The 27,473-nt window shown below is 45.5% G+C and overlaps 1 protein-coding gene across 1 annotated transcript in view; it reads right to left on the reverse strand.

Moving 5' to 3' along the window:
* LOC142074949 (SWI/SNF-related matrix-associated actin-dependent regulator of chromatin subfamily A member 2-like) overlaps nucleotides 1-27,473 on the reverse strand; it is a 55,784-nt gene that overhangs the window by 1,358 nt on the left and 26,953 nt on the right. The window contains exon 10 of the mRNA XM_075135962.1: nucleotides 17,507-17,584. Within this exon, the coding sequence (XP_074992063.1) occupies nucleotides 17,507-17,584 (78 nt within the window). The remainder of the gene's footprint in view (nucleotides 1-17,506; nucleotides 17,585-27,473) is intronic.

The raw sequence follows: 27,473 nt of genomic DNA on the forward strand, positions 1-27,473 counted from the left end.
AAATGATATGGAAGAGGTGACAGAGTGCTTGCTCATAAAGTTTGCAGATGACACCAAATTGGGGCGGGGTTAAGCTGATATGCTTGAGGGCTTGTTAGACCACATCTAGAATACTGTATCCAGATTTGGGTCCCCAAAAAAAGAAAAACTTTGATGAACTGGCGAGAGTTCAGCAGAGGGCCACCAAGATGGTCACAGGGCTGGAGCACATGCCCTGTGAAGAGAGGCTGAGGGAACTGGGCTTGTTCAGCCTAGAGAAGAGAAGGCTTCGGGACACCTAATAGTAGCTTTCCAATATGTACGAGGAAGCAGTACATGTTGGGAATATGAGAGACAACAGGCATAATTTGAAAGAAGAGAGGTTCAGAATGGATATGAGGAAAAACATTTTCACCAGTGGAACAGATTGCCCAGAGAGGTTGTGCAGTCTCCATCCTGGATAAAGCCCTGAGCAACCTGGTCTGATTTCATAGCTGACCTTGCTTTCAGTAGAAGGTAGGACTAGACACTTCCTGAGGTCCCTTCCAACCTAAATTATCCTATGATCTGATTTCTAAATCCAGATGAAAAACAGAATGCAATACACGCAACCTGACTATGCAGGTCCAACTAGATTCCAGAATCAATGATATTCCATATCTCATTACTTCATAATGGGGAAGTGACTGTATAGACATCTATTTGCATAGAAGACTTTCAAATTCCCCCTTTTAAATGGCTTATTCATTCAAACTGGGCATGCACATGGTTTAGTTTATTGACAAACCCGCCAACTGGCAAGAAATGAAAATCTGCAGTCAAACAAGGCCCAAATCAAAACACTTTTCTATTATTTAGTAACGAACTTTAATTAAATATACTGTCCTGGTTTTGGCTGGGATAGAGTTAAATTTCTTCCTAGTGCTGTGTTTGGGATTTAGTATGAGGAGAATGTTGATAACACACTGATGTTTTCAGTTGTTGCTAAGTACCCTGCTAGTCCAAGGACAGCTCCCATGCCTACTGACTGAGCTAGGTACACAAGATGGGAGGGAACATAATCAGGACAGCCAGCCCAGCTGGCCAACGGGGTATTCCATACCATGTGACGTCATGCTCAGTATATGAAGGGTAGGCGTGATCCAGGAAGTACCGATCGCTACTTGGTTATCGGTCAGCGCGGGTGGTGAGCAATTGCATTGTGCATCACTCATTTTGTATATTCTATCATCATCATTATTATTTTCCATTTTCTGTTCTATTAAACTGTCTTTATCTCAACCCATGAGTTTTTCTCACTCTTACCCTTCCGATTCTCTCCCCGTCCCACTGTGGGGGGGCGGGGGGAGTGAGCGAGCGGCTGCATGGTATTCGACTGCCTGCCAGGTTAAACCACAACAGTCCTTTATTGGCGCCCAACGTGGGGCTCGAAGGGTTGAGATAACGAAACATAATGCCCAAAAATTGCATTTATTTTTTCACTGATTAATATGCTTGCATTTGAAAAGTACAGACTGAAGAACTAAGGATATGTTAGCTGCTGCTTTTTTGAAAGGAAAGAGCATAACAGGGGAAATTAAAGACACTCCTAATTAAGCTGAGAAATAAGAGACAAATAACCATTTGCTTTTTCTCAAAAGATTCTATTCAAATCCCTTTTATCACTGAGAAACCTCTAGTTTCATCTTCCCATGTTTTAGCAAAACATGTACTCGGCACTGGTGAGGCCGCACCTCGAATCCTGTGTTCAGTTTTGGGCCCCTCACTACAAGAAGGACATGGAGGTGCTGGAGCATGTCCAGAGAAGGGCAACGAAGCTGGTGAAGAGCCTGGAGCACAAGTCTTATGAGGAGCGGCTGAGGGAACTGGGACTGTTTAGCCTGGAGAAGAGGAGGCTGAGGGGAGACCTCATTGCGCTCTACAACTACCTGAAAGGAGGTTGTAGAGAGGCGGGTGTTGGTCTTTTCTGCCAAGTAACTAGCGATAGGACGAGAGGAAAGGGCCTCAAGTTGCGCCAGGGGAGGTTTAGATTGGACATTAGGAAAAATTTCTTTACTGAAAGAGTGGTTAAACATTGGAACAGGCTGCCCAGGGAAGTGGTTGAGTCATCATCCCTGGAAGTATTTAAAAGACGTGTAGATGAGGTGCTTAGGGACATGGTTTAGTGGGCATGGTGGTGTTGGGTTGACGGTTGGACTCGATGATCTTAGAGGTCTTTTCCAACCTTAATGATTCTATGATTCTATGATTCTATATATTTACAAAAGAGATCCACCTTATTTTATTTAAACTAACAAAGTAATTATATTCACAGTGTCCTCAGTGAGGGCGAAAGCCTAGAAACAAAGAAATTCATGTGCTACAAATGCTTATATGTGAGCAAAGAATGCATGCTTTGGTAAAATTAGGGCCTAAATCTTTCAATTTCAAAAAGCACACAATATTGCTGACCTTTGAAAAGTTATCTTATTCTTTCTAAATTGCAACTATAACTGTCCTTATATAAAAAACCACTCATCTTAAATCCACTGACTTTTAGCTCAAATGCCATGTACTGGGTCTGGCTGGGATGGAGTTAATTTTCTTCATAGTCACCCACATGGTGCTGTTTTTTGGATTTGTGACCAAAACAGTGTTAATAATACACCAGTGTTTTCACTATTGCTAAACAGTGTTTGCACAGCTTCTCTGTTTCTCACTCTGCTCCCTGCAGCGGGTAGGCTGCAAGAAGTTGGGAAGGGACACAGCTGGGACAGCTGACCTTACCTGACCAAAGAGATATTCCATACCAAATAACATCATGCTCAGCAATAAAAACAGAAGGGAGGGTGTTTTGGGGTAGGTAGCCATTGCTCAGGAACTGACTGGGCATCGGTCTACTTGTGGGAATTGGTGAGTGATTGCCTTTGTATCACTTGTTTGGGTTTTTTTTTCCCTTCCTCTTTCCTTTGTTCATTAAACTGTCTTTATCTCAACCCACAAGTTTTTTTCTCACTTTTGCCCTTCTGATTCTCTCCCCCATCCCACTGCAGGGGAGTGAGAGAGAGCGAGTGACTGGGTGGGGGCTTACCTGCCAGCCGGGGTCAAGCCACCACAGTCCTTTTTGGAGTCCAACATGGGGCTCGAGGGGTTTGAGATAATGACAGATTTGATCGGAGTGTGTGTCCTGGTTTCGGCTGGGATAGGGTTAAATTTCTTCCTAGTGCTGTGTTTGGGATTTAGTATGAGGAGAATGTTGATAACACACTGATGTTTTCAGTTGTTGCTAAGTGCCCTGCTAGTCCAAGGACAGCTCCCATGCCTACTGACTGAGCTAGGTACACAAGATGGGAGGGAACATAATCAGGACAGCCAGCCCAGCTGGCCAACGGGGTATTCCATACCATGTGACGTCATGCTCAGTATATGAACGGTAGGCGTGATCCAGGAAGTACCGATCGCTACTTGGTTATCGGTCAGCGCGGGTGGTGAGCAATTGCATTGTGCATCACTCATTTTGTATATTCTATCATTATTTATTATCATTATTTTCCCTTTTCTGTTCTATTAAACAGTCTTTATCTCAACCCACGAGTTTTTCTCACTCTTACCCTTCCGATTCTCTCCCCGTCCCACTGTGGGGGTGGGGGGAGTGAGTGAGCGGCTGCGTGATATTTGGCTGCCTGCCAGATTAAACCACGACAGTCCTTTATTGGCGCCCAACGTGGGGCTCGAAGGGTTGAGATAACGATAGATCTGACCAAAGTGTGTTAAGGCAAAATTGTTATAAGCATTCATTATATTGATTGGTCACAATGTTGATGTATTCGCTGTCAAAGTTGTGGGGCTGGCTCTCAATGTTGAGTCATGTAATACCTTGCTTGCAGTATGTGTTCCCTTTTGTGCTGTTTATCATTATTCGGAACTGGGCCAAGATTATCATTTTGCTGCTGTTTTATGAGGTGATAAAATCATTGGTCGTAAGTCTAATCTGGTATCTGGACTCGGCACTGACGTAATTTCTGTACCTCGGGAACCACCTCTAAGAAATTATTGGTAATTGCACTTTTTTTTCCTCGGAGAATGAATTTAAGGGGGAGACAGGATGGGACACTTTCTCCCACTTGTTCATCTTCCCTTCCATATCGTCAGAAACTCCTTTTTCTTTTATCCTCTTCACGATGATGTCCACAATATTCCCTGAGAATTTTGAATATCCTTGGGATGTTCAAACAAGCATGTTCCTATTGCTATGTCTCCTGAATGTGGTTCAAGCCTTGTTTAGGGTTAAACAATTATTCAGGAATACTGTCCAGAGATCAACCCTCAGGAACAAGAAAAGAGGGAGGGCAAGCAGCGGTGCCTCGTTGGGGTGGGCGGAGCAGCGAGTCCCGGGGGCAGCTATAGACACGGTGGCTACTCAAACCCCCACGACAGGCACTGCGGCTACTTCAATCCCCACGACAACCCCTGTGGCTACTCAAACCCCGGCAACAGTCACCGTAGCCTCTCCAACCCCTGAGACAGGCAGTGCAGCCACTCAAACTCAGGCAACAGTCACTACAGTTACTCCAACCCCCATGACAAGCACTGCAGCTACCCAAACCCCAGCAACAGGTACTACAGCTGAACCAGAGGACCAACCCTTGCTGGTATCAGTCACCTCTGTACATAAAAAGAAATCTTGGAAGTGAAAGTCAGGTCATTTAGAAAGGGATGATGGAAAAGCAGGGCCACCACGAGGAGGGGAGGAGGAAGAGGAAGAACTCATAAATGAGACGGAAACCACCCGATCCCTATCCCTGAGTGAGCTGCGAGATATGCGGAAAGATTTCAGCCGTCGTCCAGGTGAGCATATTGTTACCTGGCTGCTCCGATGCTGGGATAATGGGGCCAGTAGCCTGGAATTAGAGGGGAAGGAAGCCAAACAGCTGGGATCCCTTGCTAGGGAAGGGGGCATTGACAAAGCAATGGGAAAAGGGACACAGGTCCTCAGCCTCTGGAGGCGACTCCTGTCAGGCGTGAAGGAAAGGTATCCCTTCAAGGAAGATGTTATATATCGCCCAGGCAAATGGACTACTATGGAGAGAGATATCCAGTACCTGAGAGAACTAGGTGTGCTGGAGGTGGTTTATAGTGACCTGGACAAAGACCAAACGCCCAAAGATCCAGATGAAGTCCAGTGCACGCGACCCATGTGGCGGAAATTAGTACGGAGCGCACCAGCGTCATATGCCAGTTCGTTGGCAGTACTGCGCTAGAAAGAGGAAGAAGCACCAAGGGTCGATGATATGGTTATCAGTCTCCAGGAATACGAAGAAACAGTCTCCTCCTCCCTTGTCTCAGCTGTGGAGAAACTGCCCCGGGAGGTCCATCAACTCAAAGACGATAGGTCCTACTCTCCACCTGTATGGACCAGTATCTCAGCCATTAGGAGTCAGCGTTCTTCTGCTCAAGAGAGAGGATATAGAAAGTACACACCCCGGGGCACCCTGTGGTTTTACCTGCGTGACCACGGAGAGGACATGAGGCAGTGGGATGGAAAACCTACCTTGACCCTAGAGGCACGGGTACGTGAGTTGCAAGGAAAAACAATGACACAAGGGGGTTCTCCCAGGAAAAATGCTGCTCCAGTTTTCAGGAAAAACCTGTCTCGTGAGGGTCCAGTTTCCAGTGAACAGTTCCTCAGACAAGAGTAGAAGGGCTGATCTTACTTTGGATTGTAATGAAGAAATTCTTAACTCGCGTTTGCAAGAAATGAGAAACGGATACTATGACCAGGACTAGAGGGGCCCTGCCTCCAGCCAGGTGGAGGAAAGGGACCACTGGGTTTACTGGACTGTGTGGATTCGATGGCCTGGCACATCAGACCCACAGGAGTATAAAGCTCTCGTAGACACTGGTGCACAGTGTACCCTGATGCCATCAAGCTATAAAGGGGCAGAACCCATCTGTATTTCTGGAGTGACAGGGGGATCCCAAGAGTTAACTGTATTGGAGGCCGAAGTGAGCCTAACTGGGAAGGAGTGGCAAGAGCACCCCATTGTGACTGGCCCAGAGGCTCCGTGCATCCTTGGCATAGACTACCTCAGGAGAGGGTATTTCAAGGACCCAAAAGGGTACCGGTGGGCTTTTGGTATAGCTGCCCTGGAGACGGAGGAAATTAAACAGCTGTCCACCTTGCCTGGTCTCTCGGAGGACCCTTCTGTTGTGGGGTTGCTGAGGGTTTAAGAACAGCAGGTACCAATCGCTACCACAACAGTGCACCGGCGACAATATCGCACCAACCGAGACTCCCTGATTCCCATCCATGAGCTGATTCATCGACTGGAGAGCCAAGGAGTGATCAGCAAGACTCACTCACCCTTTAACAGTCCCATATGGCCAGTGCGAAAGTCCAATAGAGAGTGGAGACTAACAGTAGACTACCGTGGCCTGAACGAAGTCACGCCGCCACTGAGTGCTGCCGTGCCGGACATGCTAGAACTTCAATACGAACTGGAGTCAAAGGCAGCCAAGTGGTACGCCACCATTGACATTGCTAATGCCTTCTTCTCCATCCCTTTGGCAGCAGAGTGCAGGCCACAGTTTGCTTTCACTTGGAGGGGCGTCCAGTACACCTGGAACCGACTGCCCCAGGGGTGGAAACACAGCCCTACCATTTGCCATGGACTGATCCACACTGCACTGGAACAGGGTGAGGCTCCAGAACACCTGCAATACATTGATGACATCATTGTATGGGTCAACACAGCAGAAGAATTTTTTGCGAAAGGGAAGAGAATAGTCCAAACCCTTCTGAAGGCCGGTTTTACCATAAAACAAAGTAAGGTCAAGGGACCTGCACAGGAGATCCAGTTTTTAGGAATAAAATGGCAAGATGGACGTCGTCAGATCCCAATGGATGTGATCAACAAAATAACAGCCATGTCCCCACCAACTAGCAAAAAGGAAACACAAGCTTTCTTAGGCGTTGTGGGCTTTTGGAGAATGCATATTCCAGATTACAGTCAAATTGTAAGCCCTCTCTATCACGTGACCAGGAAGAAGAACGATTTCAAATGGGACCCTGAGCAACGACAAGCCTTTGAACAAATTAAACAGGAGATAGTTCATGCAGTAGCCCTTGGGCCAGTCCGGGCAGGACAAGATGTGAAGAATGTGCTCTACACCGCAGCCAGGGACAATGGCCCTACCTGGAGCCTCTGGCAAAAAGCACCAGGGGAGACTCGAGGTCGACCCTTAGGGTTCTGGAGTCGGGGATACAGAGGATCCGAGGCCCGCTATACTCCAACTGAGAAGGAGATATTGGCAGCATATGAAGGGGTTCGAGCTGCTTCGGAAGTGGTTGGCACTGAAGCACAGCTCCTCCTGGCACCCCGACTGCCGGTGCTGGGCTGGATGTTCAAAGGGAAGGTCCCCTCTACACATCATGCAACCGATGCTACGTGGAGTAAGTGGGTCGCACTGATCACACAACGGGCCCGAATAGGAAACCCCAGTCGCCCAGGAATCTTGGAAATGATCACGAACTGGCCAGAAGGCAAAGGTTTTGGAATATCCCCAGAGGAGGAGGTGACGCGTGCTGAGGAGGCCCCACTGTATAACAAACTACCAGAAAATGAGTAGCAATATGCCCTGTTCACTGATGGGTCCTGTCGTCTTGTGGGAAAGCACTGGAGATGGAAAGTTGCTGTATGGAGTCCTATATGACAAGACGCAGAAACTGCTGAAGGAGAAGGTGAATCGAGCCAGTTTGCAGAGGTGAAAGCCATCCAGCTGGCCTTGGACATTGCTGAACGAGAAAAATGGCCAGTACTTTATCTCTATACTGACTCATGGATGGTGGCAAATGCCCTGTGGGGGTGGTTGCAGCAGTGGAAGCAGAACAACTGGCAGCGCAGAGGTAAACCCAGCTGGGCTGCCGCATTGTGGCAAGATATTGCTGCCCGAGTAGAGAACCTGGTTGTAAAAGCACGTCACGTAGATGCTCACGTACCCAAGAATTGGGCCACTGAAGAACATCAAAACAACCAGCAGGTGGACCAGGCTGCTAAGATTGAAGTGGCTCAGGTGGATCTGGACTGGCAACATAAGGGTGAATTATTTATAGCTTGGTGGGCCCATGACTCCTCAGGCCATCAAGGAAGAGATGCAACATATAGATGGGCTCGTGATCGAGGGGTGGACTTGACCATGGACGCTATTGCACAGGTTATCCATGAATGTGAAACATGCGCTGCAATCAAGCAAGCCAAGCGAGTAAAGCCTCTTTGGTATGGAGGACGATGGTTGAAATATAAATATGGGGAGGCCTGGCAGATTGATTATATCACACTCCCACAAACCCGGCACGGCAAGCGCTATGTGCTCACCATGGTGGAAGCAACCACCGGATGGCTAGAAACATATCCTCTGCCCCATGCCACTGCCCGGAACACCATCCTGGGCCTTGAAAAACAAGTCCTATGGCAACATGGCACCCCAGAAAGAATTGAGTCATATAACGGGACTCATTTCCGAAACACCCTCATAGACACCTGGGCCAAAGAGCATGGCATTGAGTGGGTATATCACATCCCCTACCATGCACCAGCCTCCGGAAAAATTGAATGATACAACGGACTGCTAAAGACTACTCTGAGAGCAATGGGTGGTGGGACATTCAAGCATTGGGATATGCATTTAGCAAAAGCCACCTGGTTAGTCAACGCCAGGGGATCTGTCACTCGAGCTGGCCGTGCCCAATCAAAAATCTTACGTACTGTAGAGGGGGATAAAGTCCCTGTTGTGCACATAAGAAATATGCTGGGGAAGACAGTCTGGGTTACTCCTGCCTTGGGCAAGGGAAAACCCATCCGAGGGATTGCTTTTGCTCAAGGACCTGGGTGCACTTGGTGGGTGATGCGAAAGGATGGGGAAGTCCGGTGTGTACCTCAAGGGGATTTGATTTTGGGTGAAAATAGCCAATGAACTGAATTGTATGATGTTAATTGTTACATGATATTTTATATCATTATTTCTATGGTTGCTATCAATGGTATAGCAGTGAAAATCACCCAGATTAATGAAGAATGAACTAACTCCGATGAAAGCAAGCAAAGTGTAACGATGATAGAACTGGACGAGCGCAGCAGTACCAAAATGAGAACTGGCTTCAGGATGTAACAGCCCAACACCACACACCATCTCTCTGGCCCTGAAAGACTGTTATGACAGATGGAGCCCTAAGTCGTGGACTAAATGAACTCAATGGACATTTTAGAGGGATGGCCCATAGACTAAGGGAATGATATCTGTGTGTGCATATATATATATGTATATATAAAAAGAAAGATAGTGGTGATTAATTGAAATGTATCGAAAAATGTGAGACCTAAGCATAACGTAAATGGTATAGAATAAGGGGTGTATACTGTCCTGGTTTCGGCTGGGATAGAGTTAAATTTCTTCCTAGTGCTGTGTTTTGGATTTAGTATGAGGAGAATGTTGATAACACACTGTTTTCAGTTGTTGCTAAGTACCCTCCTAGTCCAAGGACAGCTCCCATGCCTACTGACTGAGCTAGGTACACGAGATGGGAGGGAACATAATCAGGACAGCCAGCCCAGCTGGCTAATGGGGTATTCCATACCATGTGACGTCATGCTCAGTATATGAAGGGTAGGCGTGATCCAGGAAGTACCGATTGCTACTTGGTTATCGGTTAGCGCGGGTGGTGAGCAATTGCATTGTGCATCACTCATTTTGTATATTCTATCATTATTATTATTATTATTATTTTCCCTTTTCTGTTCTATTAAACTGTCTTTATCTCAGCCCACGAGTTTTTCTCACTCTCACCCTTCCGATTCTCTCCCCGTCCCACTGTGGGGGTGGGGGGAGTGAGTGAGCGGCTGTGTGGTATTTGGCTGCCTGCCAGAGTAAACCACGACAGTGTGCTAGACTGAACTTCTAGCCGTTATACCTGTTTAGCCAAGTTGTTATTTGGTAGGCTATTACTTGCTGTTGCTGGTCCTGATGCTGACGTATTTACTCTGGATGCTGACTTATGTGTTCCCTCCCCTGCTCTCGTGCTTCATCTCTTTCCTGCTGTACAACAAACTCCAAGAATTGTTAATGACTGTTTTCAATTGTTGCTGTTTGCTGTGTTGTTTATCACTTTGTTTTGCTTTGCCTGGGAGAGCTATGATAAAAGCCCTGGCCTTGAGCCTACTCTGGTATTTGGGCCCCACATTGCTGCTGTCCCAGTACTCCAAGAACCATCTCATGGAGAAAATTAGCAATTACACTTTTCCCCTTTTCTCCTCTGAGGGACACTTTGTGGAGAGAGGGAAGAATGGCACCTACTCCTTCCTCTCCTCCAGGTTAGGTCTTTCCAGCCTTCTTGTAATGGCCTCTCAGTTTCTTGAATATCCTTATGCAATCAGACTTTTTGCACTGGTGTGTGTCGTGAGCCTGATATTAATTTTGATTAATGTTCATAAGGTTAAACAACTAATTGGGAATGCCACATAGGAACATGTCCCGAAGCTGTCGATCCCTGGGTGTCAGGGTGTATGGGAGGATTTGGGCAGGTGCCCAGGGCCATTATCACCTCTGTTAGCCTGGGATTTTACACCTGTACAGGCATGTTATGCCATTGAATTGGTACAGCATTTGAAAGAGGGGAGCCTTGCCTGCCCCAATGAAACACAGCGAATTCTAATGTTGTGTTGGGGCCTGGCCCATGCCTATCGAGCCTCTGTCCAGCACCCTCAATAGAACAAGAGGGTCTCTTGCTCTGAGGGCACACAAATGGACACTGAGAGGGCTGCTCGCTCTGAGGTCACATGAACAGACACTATGGCTAAACCAGAGACCCAACCCTCAACTTCCATAGTTGCTCCTGTAGTCAAGAAGAAACAATAGAAGCAGAGGTTGACCCAGTTAGTAAGAGAGGAAGAAGCTCCTCCTAAGAGGGAGCAGGAGGAAGAATCAGAAGAGGCAGCCTGTTCTGCAGCAGGACACCCACAAGAAGAAGAGAGGGAAGAGACAGAAATCATAAAAGAGGTGGAAACTACCCAGTCCCTATCCCTGAGTGAGCTGTGAGATACGTGGAAAGATTACAGAGGTCAGCAAGGTGAATGAATTGCTACCTGGTTGCTCCGATGCTGGGATAGTGGGGCCAATGATCTGGAACTAGATGGTAAGGAAGACCAGCAGCTGGGATCCCTTGCTAGGGACCATGGAATCAACAAAGGGATCGGAAGAGGGACAGCCATCTGCAGGCTCTGGAGGCAGCTCCTATCAAGCATGAAGACAAGGGTATCCCCCTCAAGGAAGATCTTGTAAACTACCAAGGCAAGTGGACTACCACAGAGGAAGGTATCCAATATTTGAGGGAATGAGCGGTAGTGGTGTTCTACAGCGAACTGGACAACAACCAGGCCTTCAAAGATCCAGATGATGCTTAGTGCACGCAGTCTATGTGGCAGAAGTTTGTACAGAATACACTGATGTCCTATGACAATGCTCTGGTGATAATGGACTGGGCAGACATTGAGGCACCAACTGTGGATAGACTGGTCTGCCAGCTCTGGCAATTCAAAGAGAATCCAGAGGATCAGATGACTGACCCAGCCCTGCCCAAACAAAACCCCTATGTGCTCTAGAAGGAGATAAGGTCCCCATAGTGTGTGTAGGGAACTGGCTGGGAAAGACAGCATGGGTTGCTCCTCCATCAGGAAAAGGCAAACCTGTTCGTGGGACTGCTTTTGTTCAAGGACCTGGGTGTACTTGGTGGGTAATGCAGGAGGATGGGGAAATCTGGCGTGTACCTCAAGGAGATTTAACCTTGGGGGAAAATAACCCATGGTTTGAGTTGATTATAGGAAGTACTACAGCAGGAATCACCCAAACCAACCTGAGCCTCGCAAGAAGCTGTGCAAGTGCAGCAGTGACCCAACCTGAGTTAGCTTTGGCACCCAATAACTCAACACAACACACTGCCTCTCCTGTCCTGAGCGACCACCATAACAGATGGAGCTCAACTCATGGACTAAATAAAAATTTTATGAAAATTTTACGGACATTTTATGGGGGTGGCCCATAGACTAAGGGAATGCTATCTGTGTATATATCAAAGGATAGGAAGGGGAGAGATAGATAACGAGGATGTATTGGACAGCATAAGACTTGAGCATCAGGTAAGTGGTATGGAATAAGGGGAGGAGATGTGGTGGTGCATTCCCCCCCTCCCTTCTCCTGGGCTGCTCGTTGATCTCAGAAATTCCCATGAAACCTCGGCCTTGGTGCACTGAGTCTGACGGTTGAGCGCTCCTTGACCATATCAGAAACTCTGCATGGCTGAGGCTGGGAATGTACTCCCACTGCCTGGCCCAGGCACCATCTTATCTGAGTTGTAGCTCAGTTGTAACAACACTGAAACCTTCAGAATTTTAGTCAATACCGCTTTGGACTGTGGCCAGGATGGAAATTTACAGATGACTAAAGTCAATCATCTTGCGCCCCTATAAATGGTGGTCCTAAGTGAGACCCTTTGAGCTCTCCTGGACCGCAGCGGGTTGCACCCAGCATTTCCCTCTGAGTGGAACGCTCCTCAGAGTTTGCGAACCCTCGAGTTTGCGATATTCGGAGGACCATCGCCAGCTGGCACAGGACCTGGGCTGCAGTACTCCTCGAGGCTCAACCCTTCGCCCATTGAGAGAAATGCCGAGACATTTTACGTGAGTATTTCACTGAACTCGAGGGGGATTTTTAACAGGTATATCTTTGTATATTTATCCATCTTTGCATCCATGTGTGTGTGTGTGTGAATTGATGGAAGTATCTGCTAGCAAATATAGTCTGCTAAAATCTTATGATCTGTCTTAAGATTGTGAGTGAACCTTAGACTGCTGCTAAACACATATAATCCCTTAGACATATACCGTTGACCAAGTCTGGGACTAGGGGTAGATCTAGCCGGGTCTGCTCTGAACCTCGCGACTCAACGGGAGGGTCTCCTTACCCTTTTTGTATCAGACATAAACCATTGTCCAAGTCTGAGACTAAGATTGGATCCAGCCGGGTCTTCTCTGAACCTCGTGACTCAATGGGAGGGTCTTCCTTAACCTTTTTGTTCTCGGCCTCTGTATAAATCATCCCAACTCAGTTCTAACACGATACCCTGGTTTCAGCTGGGATAGAGTTAATTTTCTTGCTAATAGCTGGTATAGTGCTGTGTTTTGGATTTAGTATGAGAATGATGTTGATAACACGCTGATGTTTTAGTTGTTGCTAAGTAGTGCTTGCACTAGCCAAGGACTTCTCAGCTTCCCATGCTCTTTTCCTTTGTATGCTTCATCCGTGTAGTAAGTGATAGAGTGAACCTTGCCATCGAACTCTGTTAAGTCATGCTTTTATAAATCACTATTAAAATCACTTTCTGCTAATAACTTTGACAGTGATTCTTTGAGCGGCCTCTAAACCACTCATTCGCGACAGGAGATTAAACTGAGTCTGGCTGGGATGGAGTTAATTTTCTTCACAGTAGCCCATATGGTGCTATATTTTGGATTTGTGACCAAAACAGTGTTGATAACACACCAATAGCTTAGCTATTGCTGAACAGTGCTTACATAGTATCAAGGATTTCTCTGTTTCTCACTCTGCCCCTCCCAGTGGGTAGGCTGGGGGTGGATAAGAAGTTGGGAGGGGACACAACCGGGACAGCTGGCCCAAACTGACCAAAAGGATATTCCATGCCATATAATGTCATGCTCAGCAATAAAAACAGAGGGGAGGGGGGGGATCGGGGAGGTAGCCATTGCTCAGGATACTGAGCTGGGTATTGGTCTACTTGTGGCAGGTGGTGAGTGATTGCCTTTGTATCACTTGTTTTGTTTTTTTCTTTTATTTCTTCTTCCTCTTTCCTTCGCTTATTAAACTGTCTTTATCTCGACCCATGAGGAGCCGGAGTCAACCCACCACATGCTGTATTGCCATTTTGGCTTCAAGAAGAAAAACTTCTACTTATATTTATTTATCTAAAACTTTAAGAAAGTAATTAACCTTTACTAATATCTAATATACAGATTGACACTGGCGCCCTCACTCGGTCCGTATGTCAGACAGTTATGTGTCAGGTGCTGTACGCAAAGTGTCCTGGGGGAAGAGTGGGCGGGTGTTCCACAACATGGAGGGGTTCACAGTGGCAACATCAATTAATTTGTTCGCTTTCAGCATATTGCGATATATTGCAGTTTACGTGTGCCCAGTTAAGTGGATTTACAGATTATATTATCTAGTTTTAACTAAAATAACCCTCACAGAATGGACATGTGGCTTAAAAAGATTCCTGCAAAGAAACTGCAGATTGAAGATAATACTAATAATGCGAGTACAAGCAAACTACAAGAACGTGGCAGAGCTGACACTTCTACTCCTAGTAGGAGTACTCTTTGTCAGCCACATTACGAGGTAAAAACAATGACGAACTAATCAGATCTGACAAGAAGTTGGCCAAAAAAATTCAAAATTATCAAGACAACTATTTGAAATATGGATTTACATCCACTATCATCAATGTTGAACCTCGCCCTAAGTGTATATTGTGCCTTGAGATATTAGCTAATGATAGTATGAAGCCATCACGATTAGCAAGACATTTAAAAACTAAACATCCAGAACATGAAGACAAACCTCTACAATTTTTTCAGCGATGTTTGAAGTCATGTGATACTCCCACATACCATCGGGGAAATACTTGTTCTTCCTGATGTGGTAAAAATGACTGAAATAGTACACAGAAAACAATATGGCGACAAACTAAAATGCATGCCTTGGTCAGCAAATGCAATTGGAAGATGCATAGAAAACATTGCTGAAGATTTGAAGAAACAAGTATTAGAAAAAATTACGCAGTGTGGGAGGGTTGCTATGCAGTTGGATGAAAGTACAGATGTTTCTAACATGTCTCAGCTTACGGTATTTGCTAGATTCTGTTTCAAGAATGAAATATACAAAGAACTATTTTTTGTGAGCCACTAAAGGAAAAACGCACCAGAGAAGATATATTCCCGACAGTAAATGACTTCTTTAATAAAAAACAACGCTTTGTGGAAAAACTGTGCAAGTGTAACCACTGATGGAGCGGCTGCTTTGACTGGAATAAAAAAAGGATTCCGGGGTAAGGTTACAGAGATAGCACCACACGTGGAACTCATTCACTGCATCATTCATAGGCAAGCTATTGCAGCAAAGATGTTGGAGCCAGAAGTGCACAAAGTGCTACACGATGCCATCAATGTGGTTAAGTTTATAAAAACAAGACCTGTAAATAGTAGAATCTTCACAATACTTTGTAATGAGATGGGGAGTGACCTTGGAAATCTTTTGTTCCACACAGAGGTTTGCTGGTTATCTCATGGCAAAGTGTTTAAAAGAGTTGTTGAACTTAAAGATGTTATGCATTTTTCTTTCACAAAAAGACAAGTGTTCCAAATTTGCTGACCTTTTCTGTGATGACAAGTGGCTGCCAATAGTATGCTACCTAGCACTTATTTTTGAAAAAATAAACACACTTAATGTGTCCCTTCAAGGTGAAGGTAACGTTTTAACAAAGCGTGAGAAAGTAACTGCTTTTCAAAAGAAACTCATGCCATGGAGAGAGCATTTTGAAAACGGCTTTCTGAAAATGTTTCCATCATCATGTGACTTTGTTGCTGAAAATGATGCAGTGTGTCACCTATAAAAACTCTCATATTCATACACTTAAAAGACTTGGAAACAGAATTTCCTAACCTGTTTAGAAATCTTCCCAATGAAGAGTTTCAGTGGGTTTTGAACCCATTTGTTAAAAACATAAAAATGCAACACCTTCCGATTAGTTTGCAAGAACAACTGATTGACATCATGGAAGATGGAAATTTACTAGCCATATTTCAAAAAGAACCTTTGCATAATTAGTGGATGGGAGTGATAAACAAGTATCATGATTTAATAAGCACAGCCAATGATGTACTTTTTCCATTTAGATCTACTTATCTTTGTATCTTTCTCTCTAAAGAGTCTTCAATTAAACAATGAGTTTCAATCCATGCTTTGGTTCTTTCTTTCTTGATCTTTAGCACTAAAATGCTGTTTCAGGCAGCAAATCTATTTCTACAGCACAGTGAACTCTGGATACTTCATTTTCAGCCCTGATGTGTGACACAACAGCATTCACATCAGTCACTGTGTATCTATCATCTTCCACATTCAGTTAGTGAGGTTGGATATAGCAACAGCCGGAAATTCCACACAGTGTGCAGAAGCAAGCATCTTTGATGGAGGCCAGGAAGGAGACATTTGGCTGCAATTATTCCTTTGAGTTATGGATCAAATTATCATCTCTTGATTTCTGGCCTGCCAATCTCCTTACATCTGAATTATATTGCAGGAAATTTTAAAATGATAGAGATCCCTGCAAGCATTCACTTCCAGTGCATCAAGTCTTTAATGCTGTCTGAGAAAAACTTAACTCCTTAAATAAAACTTAGCACCTAAAGGACTAGACTGGCACTTCAACATAATGCACTGCCACATAAGGGAACATGGCCTTTGCCAACTGTCCACCTGAAGTTTTGTAACTTGCATAGCTGTACAAAGACTATGTTTTATAGAATGAGATGGTGTGAGAATGTAATATCTGGGGTTCCTATTAACAATTGACTCCATGGATACTTCCTGATATACTTGCATGTTTATGCATATGTGAGAGTACCTGTGTTGCTTCACTTTAGAGAACAGATCAACCTGCTCCCACCAGTGCAGAAAGATAGGAGACGGCGGTTTCCCTTCAACATTTATTTAAGTGTGCTCCTGTGGCTGTATCAATATAAGGGACTGATTTTGATAGGTCCTCCAGCAATCCCCACATTGGATACTTGCCAAAAGGCCAATTACCTACACTGATGTTTTAGTAATTATTCCATCAATGCTAACAAGGGAAGTACTAATATAGATAGATTGCTGGCAGTTGAACCACTGTCATCTAGGTGTGCTTTGAGAACTGTTCAAAAGTTTTAGTAGCAGAGACACAGCTAACTGAGCCCTTGACATAATCCTCAGCAAACCCAACTAATTCCTAAAGGAAAACAGCACCATCAATCTCCTATCTTACTATTTTGTTAAATACCTGTACTTGCCCTAGCTAATACTATAACACGTGAGTACAAGAAGCGAGGAGTCATAAAAAAAAAATGCTGTAGGATTAGCATGACAAGCAGTGATCATCAGTTTTGCACTGTCTAAATCCATCAAACCACCTACAAATCCTCCTCTGGATGGACAGTGTTCCACTGTACCACTCAGCAGGGATTTCTGCATTTTGTTTGTCATGTGAGGATGCTGTTCTCTGTTTAGATTCTTTCCTTTTCCCAGATGAACAATGTGAGTAAATGAATCCTTTCCCTCCCACAATAATAATCCAACATTTGAATCACAGAAGGATAACACCTTTAGCAAAACAAAAGTGTTAAAAAGGCTAGAGAAGATATACTACTTAACATCATAATGTCCTTACCATGAAGAGATCAAACTCCTCTTCACGCCGAGCAATCATCTGATTCAGAGTCTCATCATCAGGAACTTCATCTTCTTCCTATTTAAACAGAAAAAGGCATTAGAAAAATACAAAGTAATGTCCAAAGTGAGGCAACCATTTGCATTGAGCCACTGTTGCACTGATATCTCTCTCTCTCAAAAGGAGTGTGAAACACTCAAATGAAAACTAAAAATTTGAAAGTGCCTAGCTGTTCATCGATTCAGAAGTAACACAAAATAGACTCAATCAAAGAGATAATTAGGACTTCTTATCACTTTCATATATTGAGAATGAGGAAGTGAGCAAACATGCAACCAGGAAATTTTGGTTCGTGTTTTTTGCAGGGTCACAAGCACAGTTAGTTGTCAGCTTGTTTTTCAGTTAAAACATACACATTTCCCTTCTGCTGCTCTACAGCACTCCTCCAGTAATAGCATTCTACACTATGAGGTCTTTATTGTCAAAGCAGAAGGCAGGAAAACAATCCTGAAAAAAAAATTGCTAGAAACAAAGCCTGCCCAATCCATATTTCTGTAGACCACCGTCCACTCACAAAGTGAGATGTGAATCATAGAATCATAGAATCATAGAATATCTCAAGTTGGAAGGGACCCATAAGGATCATCGAGTCCAACTCCCTGCTCCTCGCAGGACTACCTAAAACTAAACCATATGACTAAGAGCATCGTCCAGACGCTCCTTGAACTCGGACAGGCTTGGTGCCGTGACCACTTCCCTGGGGAGCCTGTTCCAGTGACCGACCACCCTCTCAGTGAAGAACCTTTTCCTAAGGTCCAATCTGAACTTCCCCTGACGCAGCTTCATGCCATTTCCTCGTGCCCTATCGCTGGTCACCAGAGAGAGGAGATCAGCACCTCCCCCTCCGCTGCCCCCCTTGAGGAAAGTTGTAGACTGCGATGAGGTCACCCCTCAGCCTTCTCTTCTCCAAGCTGAACAAAACAAGTGACCTCAGCTGCTCCTCATAAGTCTCGCCCTCAAGACCTTTCACCATCTTGGTCGCCCTCCTCTGGACACACTCTAATAGTTTGATGTCCTTCTTATATTGAGGGACCCAAAACTGCACACAGTACTCGAGGCGGGGCTGCACCAGTGCAGTGTAGAGTGGGACAATCACCTCCCTCGACCGGCTAGCTATGCTGTGCTTGATGCACCCCAGGACACGGTCGGCCCTTTTGGCTGCCAGGGCACACTGTTGACTCATATTCAACTTGCCACCCTAGAGAAGCTGGCGGCTCACGGCCTAGACAGGTACACTCTTTGCTGGGTAAAAAACTGGCTGGACGGCCAAGCCCAGAGAGTTGTGGTCAACGGAGTTAAATCCAGTTGGCGGCCGGTCACGAGCGGTGTTCCCCAGGGCTCAGTACTGGGGCCGGTCCTGTTCAATATCTTTATCAACGATCTGGACGAGGGGATTGAGTGCTCCCTCAGTAAGTTTGCAGACGACACCAAGTTGGGCGGGAGTGTTGATCTGCTCGAGGGTAGGAAGGCTCTGCAGAGGGACCCGGACAGGCTGGATCGATGGGCCGAGGCCAACTGTATGAGGTTCAACAAGGCCAAGTGCCGGGTCCTGCACTTCGGCCACAACAACCCCAGGCAACGCTACAGGCTTGGGGAAGAGTGGCTGGAAAGCTGCCCGGAGGAAAAGGACCTGGGGGTGCTGGTTGACAGCCGGCTGAACATGAGCCGGCAGTGTGCTCAGGTGGCCAAGAAGGCCAACGGCATCCTGGCCTGTATTAGGAATAGTGTGGCCAGCAGGAGTAGGGAGGTGATCGTGCCCCTGTACTCGGCACTGGTGAGGCCGCACCTCGAATACTGTGTTCCGTTTTGGGCCCCTCACTACAAGAAGGACATGGAGGTGCTGGAGCGTGTCCAGAGGAGGGCAACGAAGCTGGTGAAGGGCCTGGAGCACAAGTCTGATGAGGAGCGGCTGAGGGAACTGGGACTGTTTAGCCTGGAGAAGAGGAGGCTGAGGGGAGACCTTATCGCAATCTACAACTACCTGAAAGGAGGTTGTAGCGAGGTGGGTGTTGGTCTCTTCTCCCAAGTAACTAGCGATAGGACGAGAGGAAATGGCCTCAAGTTGCACCAAGGGAGGTTTAGATTGGACATTAGGAGAAATTTCTTTACTGAAAGAGTGATCAGGCCTTGGAACAGGCTGCCCAGGGAAGTGGTGGAGTCACCATCCCTGGAAGTATTTAAAAGACGTGTAGATGAGGCCCTTAGGGACATGGTGTAGTGGGCATGGTGTGTTGGGTTGACGGTTGGACATGATGATCTTAGAGGTCTTTTCCAACCTTAATGATTCTATGATTCTATGATTCTATGATCTCTTTCCGCGGGGCTGCTCTCCAGCCTCTCGTCCCCCAATTTCTATTGTATAAGCAGGATTACCCCGTCCCAGGTGCAGAATCCGGCACTTGCTCTTGTTAAATTTCATACGGTTGGTGATTGCCCAGCTCTCTAGTCTATCCAGATCTCTCTGTAAGGCCTCTCTACCCTCGAGGGAGTCCACAGCTCCTCCTAGTTTAGTATCGTCGGCAAACTTACTTAATGTACATTCGATTCCTGCGTCCAGATCATTTATAAAAACATTAAAGAGCACTGGCCCTAAAATTGAGCCCTGGGGAACCCCACTGGTGACTGGCCGACAGCCTGATGTAACCCCATTTACTATAACTCTTTGAGCCCGACCCGTCAGCCAATTGCTCACCCAATGTATTATGGACTTGTCTAGCTGTATGCTGGACATTTTGTCCAGAAGGATACTGTGAGAGACAGTATCAAAAGCTTTGCTAAAATCCAAAAAAACCCACATCTACTGGCTTCCCTTGGTCAACTAGATGGGTGACCTTGTCATAAAAGGAAATTAAGTTAGTTAAGCAAGACTTTCCCCTCGTGAACCCGTGTTGGCTATGACCAATGACTGCATTGTCTCTCAAGTGTTTTTCAATAACTCCCAGAATAACCTTCTCCATAATTTTGCCAGGTGCTGAAGTGAGACTGACAGGCCTGTAATTACCAGGGTCTTCCTTCTTACCCTTCTTGAAAATTGGGACAACATTTGCCAGCTTCCAGTCGACTGGGACCTCTCCAGACTCCCAAGACCGTTGAAAAATAATGGAGAGAGGTCCCGCGATAACATCGGCCAGCTCTTTCAGTACCCCGGGATGAATCCCATTGGGCCCCATAGACTTATGTGCATCCAGCTGGAGCAGCAAGTCTCAAACAACTTCAGAGTCGGCTGGGAGTTTATCGTCCCCCCAGTCACAGTCTTCCAACACAGGGCTCTGGGGGTCCCAGGGCCCATCATCGGTGTTGAAGACAGAGGCGAAGAAGGCATTAAACGTCTCCGCTTTGTCTACGTCCCTGTTTGTGAGGTGACTGACCCCGTCAAGCAATGGACCAATGTTATCTCTGATTCTCCTTTTGGTATTAACATATTTTAAAAAGCCCTTTTTGTTGTCCTTCACAGTGCTGGCCAGCTTGAACTCTAATCGAGCTTTGGCCGCGCAAATTGTCTCCCTACAGTGGCGAACAGCATCTCTGTAGTCCTCCCGTGTTGCCTGTCCTTGCTTCCAATGTCCGTACACTTTCTTTTTCCGCCTAAGTTCTAGAAGAAGATCCCTGCTCAGCCAAGCCAGCCTTCTGCCCCGCTTGCTTGACTTCCGACACTTTGGAATTGCCTGCTCCTGCACTCTTAAGAGATGGCTCTTAAAAAGTGACCAGCATTCATGGACCCCAATACCTTCAAAAGCAGATTCCCAGGGGACCTTACTAACTAGCTCCTTCAGCAGCCCGAAGTCTGCTCTCCCCATATCCAGGGTCGAAGTTTTGCTGGCAGTTTTTCTCCTATTGCCAGCAATTTGAAACTCAACTACTTTGTGGTCACTGTGACCAAGACAGCCACCAATCACCACTTTGCCCACTAGTCCCTCTCTGTTTACAAACAACAAATCTAGGAGGGCACCTTTCCTAGTCGTCTCCCTTAGTACCTGCACCAAGAAGTTATCTTCAATGTGCTTCAGGAATTTCCTGGACCTGTTTGTGTCTGCTGTATGATATTCCCAGTTGATGTCTGGGAAGTTAAAATCACCCATAAGGACAAGGGCAGCTGATCTAGAGATATCCCTTAATTCCTTGTAGAATAATTCATCGATGTCATCGTCCTGGCTGGGTGGTCGATAGTAGACTCCCACAACAACATCCGCTTTATTTGTTTTCCCCTTAATCCTTACCCAGAGGCTCTCAACCATGTAATCGCCAACTGCAAGTGCCATACAATCCAACCCCTCCCTTACATACAGCACCACCCCCCCACCTCGCCTGCCCTGCCTATCCCTCCTGAAGAGCCTATAACCGTCCATCACGGCACACCAGTCACAGGACTCATCCCACCGGGTTTGCTTATGCCAATGATGTCGTAGCTCTGGGACTGGGCCAAAGCTTCTAGCTCCTCTTGTTTATTCCTCATGCTGTGCACATTAGTATAGAGACATTTCAAATGTGCTCCAGTGTACTCAGCACATCGTGGAGCAGACCGAAGGACCTCGCTAGCACACTGTCCCGCAAACATCGGCATGCCATCCCATGGCTTGTCACTAGCGAGCCTGGTTTTAGCCCTTTCCCCTTCAAATCTAGTTTAAAGCTCTTTCAATGAGCCCTGCTAACTCCTGCGCAAAGATCCTTTTCCCCCTTTGAGAAAGGTGTACCCCATCTGTCGCCAGCAGGCCTGGTGTCATATAGACCGACCCATGATCAAAAAACCCAAAATTCTGCCGGTGATACCAGTCACGGAGCCAGGTATTGATCAGCTGGGTCTTCCTGTTTCTTCCAACAGCATTCTCTGCAACTGGAAGGATAGAGGAAAACACTACTTGTGCTCCTGATCCCTTAACCAGTCGTCTCAAGGCCCTGAAGTCTCTTGATCGCCCTTGGACTTCTTATTGCAACTTTGTCGCTGCCTACATGAAAAAGCAATAATGGATAATAATCCAAGGGCCGTACCAGGGTAGGAAGTTTTCTCGTAACATCTTTAACCCGGGCCCCAGGGAGGCAGCAGACTTTCCTAAGAAGTGGGTCTGGTGAAGATCCGTCTTTTTGACAAAAAGTTATTTCATAAAATCAAAAACATTCATTGGCAAAATAAACCAAAACTCTAGGATTCAACTGAAAACATAAATGTTGAAGAGCTATGGTGCCCATTTTTAACATGATCAGGCTCCATAATGCTCAGTTCCTCTCTCCAAATACAGCAACTATTTTGCAAGTACATGGCATTTTAAATTTCATAACAGGACAGGTAAATCAAAGCTACAAACTTTAGTTTGGTTCCCACGTAAAAACCTTAAAACATTTCCTGAATCTGTGTTACAGTATATTGTAAACCTACAGTTAAGGGTTTCACATGACAATAAATGTTTTGTACTCACTAAAATGGAGGTGGAGTAGAATGCAGTATATAGTACCTCAAAATTAACTTTCTACAGTCTTTTATTTTCAAAGTAATCAAAAGAAGCCTGCATCTATGTCTATACATCCCATTTTCCCTCCATTGGTAAGATTTCTACACTTCAGGAAAAAGGTATGATTACCACTTCAGCTCTCTCTAAATACTCATGTAATTTGTAATTCAAACATGAAATAAGTAAAGCAGTTGGAAAAGTGATAGTGTTCTGACACAGTGTTCTGGTGGCATATGCTCTGGAACTGTTGGTTCCCCTCCCCACCAATATTTCATACATTCAATATTTGGAAAAAGCTAGCTGTTCTTTTTTTTTTAAAAAAACTCATTACATATTTTGTGGGCGTGCATATACTTGAATGCACGTGTGTATGGGAAGAAATGAAAATAAGAAGTGGAGGGGAATAGAAGAAATTTGAGAGTTAAAAAAGAAAACACCAACCCTAACAACAATGAAAAAAATCACATGCATAAAAAGCCTTCATTAAGTAAACTATTAAAAACTGCCCCAAAAATCCTGCAAAAGAGTACAAGAAGTCCAAAATATTTGGATTCTGAACTAGTGAAACTCTCTCTCTTCCTCTCAATGTGTATGCATTTACTATCATCTTGAATTACTCAATAATATTTTTTCCTTCAATTTTATCATATTTTTCTCTAAACCCAGAAATGTGCAGAGCTAGAAGAGAAAGCATGTGTAATTTTTAATGTAGTCTAGTAAAAAACGCAAGTGAAAATTGTGAGAAGTATACAACAAATAATACTGATGCAACATATCACATATTAAGCTAAGTTTTAACTGATGACATCTTCAGTACCCTCTTTGGGAGCATTCCTAGAATGCATTTTCAGAGAGGTTCCAATCCTACAAAAAGGCATGTTTGTAACTGAATGATAGGGAGCAGCAACATTGCTTTTAATATATGTCACACTGGAAAGGATTGTATGAACATGTGAAGTAATAGTATAAATCAAACCTGTATCACAGTGAATATAAAAAATGTATTAGCTTTGTTATTTCACAGTTTTAACTGCTTTCAATACAATAGATTTAATGACTACTGAAGGAATTTCTTTTAACATGGAAAGATTCTGGCAGATATTCACAAAGATTTTGCTTAAATTTTATTAAAAGTAGTTAAGATAAGTATTTTGAAAGCCTAAAATAAAGAATTACAGATGACAAAACCTTTCAATAACCTAAGACAACTCATTAAGCCACAGAAATTATATCAGGATCTGACAGTTATTCTGTTTAAGCGGAGAGGTGTGTTATGCATGCAAAAATACTGTTATCTTAATTAAGGTAGTTAATTGTTTTGTTGAATTGTTTGGAGGTGATATGAAAATTGGACTCCTTTAAGGAATCACAGAATCACAGAATAGTTGAGGTTGGAAGGGACCTCTGGAGACTGTCTAGTCCAACACCCCCCCACACATCCCCAAACAGGGTCAACTAGAGCAGGTTCCTCAGGGCCATGTCCAGTTGGGTTTTTAATATCTCCAAGGACGGAGACTCCACAACCTCTCCGGGCAACCTGTTCTAGTGTTTGACCACCCTCACAGTAAAAAAGAGGGTTTTTTTTCTTACGTTTAAACAGAATTTCCTGTATTTTAGTTTGTGCCCATTGCCTGTTGTCCTGTCACTGAGAAGAGTCTGGCTCCATTTTCTTTACTTCCTCCCATCAGGTATTTAGACACATTGATGAGATCCCCCCTGAGCCGTCTCTTCTCCAGGCTAAACAATCCCAGCGCTCTCAGCCTCTTCCTTATGTCAGATGCTTCAATCCCTTAATTATCTTAGTGGCCCTTTATTGGACTCACTCTAGTATGTCCATTTCTTTCTTGTAGTTGGAAGCCTAGAACTGGACACAGTACTCCAGATGTGGTCTCATCAGTGCTGAGTAGATACTTGGTATAGGCTCAGTTGACTCTGATGCCTCCCTTGACCGAGCTTGTTCCTCCTCAATTGTTCCCAGGGCACTATACCTGTTCTGTAATTGCAGATCTGCAGGCAGAGAAGGAGTCTTCCTTCTGTTGCCAGAAGTCACAAGCTTCAGGTCTTCCCTGACATGGGAGTCTCCATCTACTGGTCATAGGATCACATGATAATTTGGGTTGGAAGGGTCCTCAGTAGGTCATCTAGTCCAACCTCTTCCTCAAAGCAGGGTCAGCTACGAGATTGGACCAGGTTGCTCAGGGCTTTATGCTCCTCTGAGCACAGCCTCTAAACTTACCTCCTTTGCATCATTTGCAAGCTTTTGCCTCTGCAGGGTCTCTGAAGACCATCTCCTGCCCATCCTCCCCCATGCTACACAGCTGTATTGGGAGCCTTGTGGAAGACATTGTATTCGAGGAGTCAGGGATCTTGAACAGGCTGTCTGCTCTATTGGGGCTCGTACTTAGGGCTTGAGAAGCCCATACGTTATTAATATAATCTGTAACTTTGTCCTGGTTTCGGCTGGGATAGGGTTAAATTTCTTCCTAGTGCTGTGTTTTGGATTTAGTACAAGGAGAATGTTGATAACACACTGATGTTTTCAGTTGTTGCTAAGTGCCCTCCTAGTCCAAGGACAGCTCCCGTGCCTACTGACTGAGCTAGGTACACAAGATGGGAGGGAACATAATCAGGACAGCCAGCCCAGCTGGCCAATGGGGTATTCCATACCATGTGACGTCATGCTCAGTATATGAAGGGTAGGCGTGATCCAGGAAGTACCGATCGCTACTTGGTTATCGGTCAGCGCGGGTGGTGAGCAATTGCATTGTGCATCACTCATTTTGTATATTCTATCATTATTTATTATCATTATTCTCCCTTTTCTGTTCTATTAAACTGTCTTTATCTCAACCCACGAGTTTTTCTCACTCTTACCCTTCCGATTCTCTCCCCGTCCCATTGGGGGGCGGGGGGAGTGAGTGAGCGGCTGCATGGTATATGGCTGCCTGCCAGGTTAAACCACGACAGTCCTTTTTGGCGCCCAACGTGGGGCTCGAAGGGTTGAGATAACGATAGATCTGACCAAAGTGTGTTAAGGCAAAATTGTTATAAGCATCCATTATATTGATTGGTCACAATGTTGATGTATTGGCTGTCAAAGTTGTGGGGCTGGCTCTCAATGTTGGGTCATGTAATACCTTGCTTGCAGTATGTGTTCCCTTTTGTGCTGTTTATCATCAGTCGGAACTGGGCCAAGATTATCATTTTGTTGCTGTTTTATGAGGTGATAAAATCATTGGTCGTAAGTCTAATCTGGTATCTGGACTCGGCACTGCCGTCATTTCTGTACCTCGGGAACCACCTCTTAGAAATTATTGGTAATTGCACTTGTTTCTCCTCGGAGAATGAATTTAAGGGGGAGACGGGATGGGACACTCTCTCCCACTTGTTCATCTTCCCTTCCATATCGTCAGAAACTCCTTTTTCTTCTATCCTCTTCACAAAGATGTCCACAATATTCCCTGAGAATTTTGAATATCCTTGGGATGCTCAAACAAGCATGTTCATATTGCTATGTCTCCTGAATGTGGTTCAGGCCTTGTTTAGGGTTAAACAACTCTTCAGGAATACTGTCCAGAGATCAACCCTCAGGAACAAGAAAAGAGGGAGGGCAAGCAGCAGTGCCTCATCAGGGCGGGCGGAGCGGCGAGTCTCGGGGGCGGCTACAGACACGGTGGCTACTCAAAACCCCACGACAGGCACTGCGGCTACTCCAACCCCCATGACAACCCCTGTGGCTACTCAAACCCCGGCAACAGTCACCGTAGCTTCTCCAACCCCTGCGACAAGCACTGCAGCCACTCAAGCTCCGGCAACAGGCACTACAGTTACTCCAACCCCCATGACAAGCACTGCAGCTACCCAAACCCCAGCAACAGGCACTACAGCTGAACCAGAGGACCAACCCTTGCTGGTATCCGTTGCCCCTGTACAGAAGAGGAAATCTTGGAAGCGGAGGTCAGGTCGTTTAGAAAGGGATGATGAAAGACCAGGGCCATCACGAGGAGGGGAGGAGGAAGAGGAAGAACTCATAAACGAGACGGAAACCACCCGATCCCTATCCCTGAGTGAGCTGCGAGATATGCGGAAAGATTTCAGCCGTCGTCCAGGCGAGCATATTGTTACCTGGCTGCTCCGATGCTGGGATAATGGGGCCAGTAGCCTGGAATTGGAGGGGAAGGAAGCCAAACAGCTGGGATCCCTTGCTAGGGAAGGGGGCATTGACAAAGCAATTGGAAAAGGGACACAGGTCCTCAGCCTCTGGAGGCGACTGCTGTCAGGCGTGAAGGAAAGGTATCCCTTCAAGGAAGATGTTATATATCGCCTAGGCAAATGGACCACTATGGAGAGAGGTATCCAGTACCTGAGAGAATTAGGCGTGCTGGAGGTGGTTTATAGTGACCTGAACGATGACCAAACACCCAAAGATCCAGATGACGTCCAGTGCACGCGACCCATGTGGC

The sequence above is a fragment of the Calonectris borealis genome, chromosome W (assembly GCF_964195595.1).
Source record: "Calonectris borealis chromosome W, bCalBor7.hap1.2, whole genome shotgun sequence".
In the NCBI taxonomy this organism is placed as follows: Eukaryota; Metazoa; Chordata; class Aves; order Procellariiformes; family Procellariidae; genus Calonectris; species Calonectris borealis.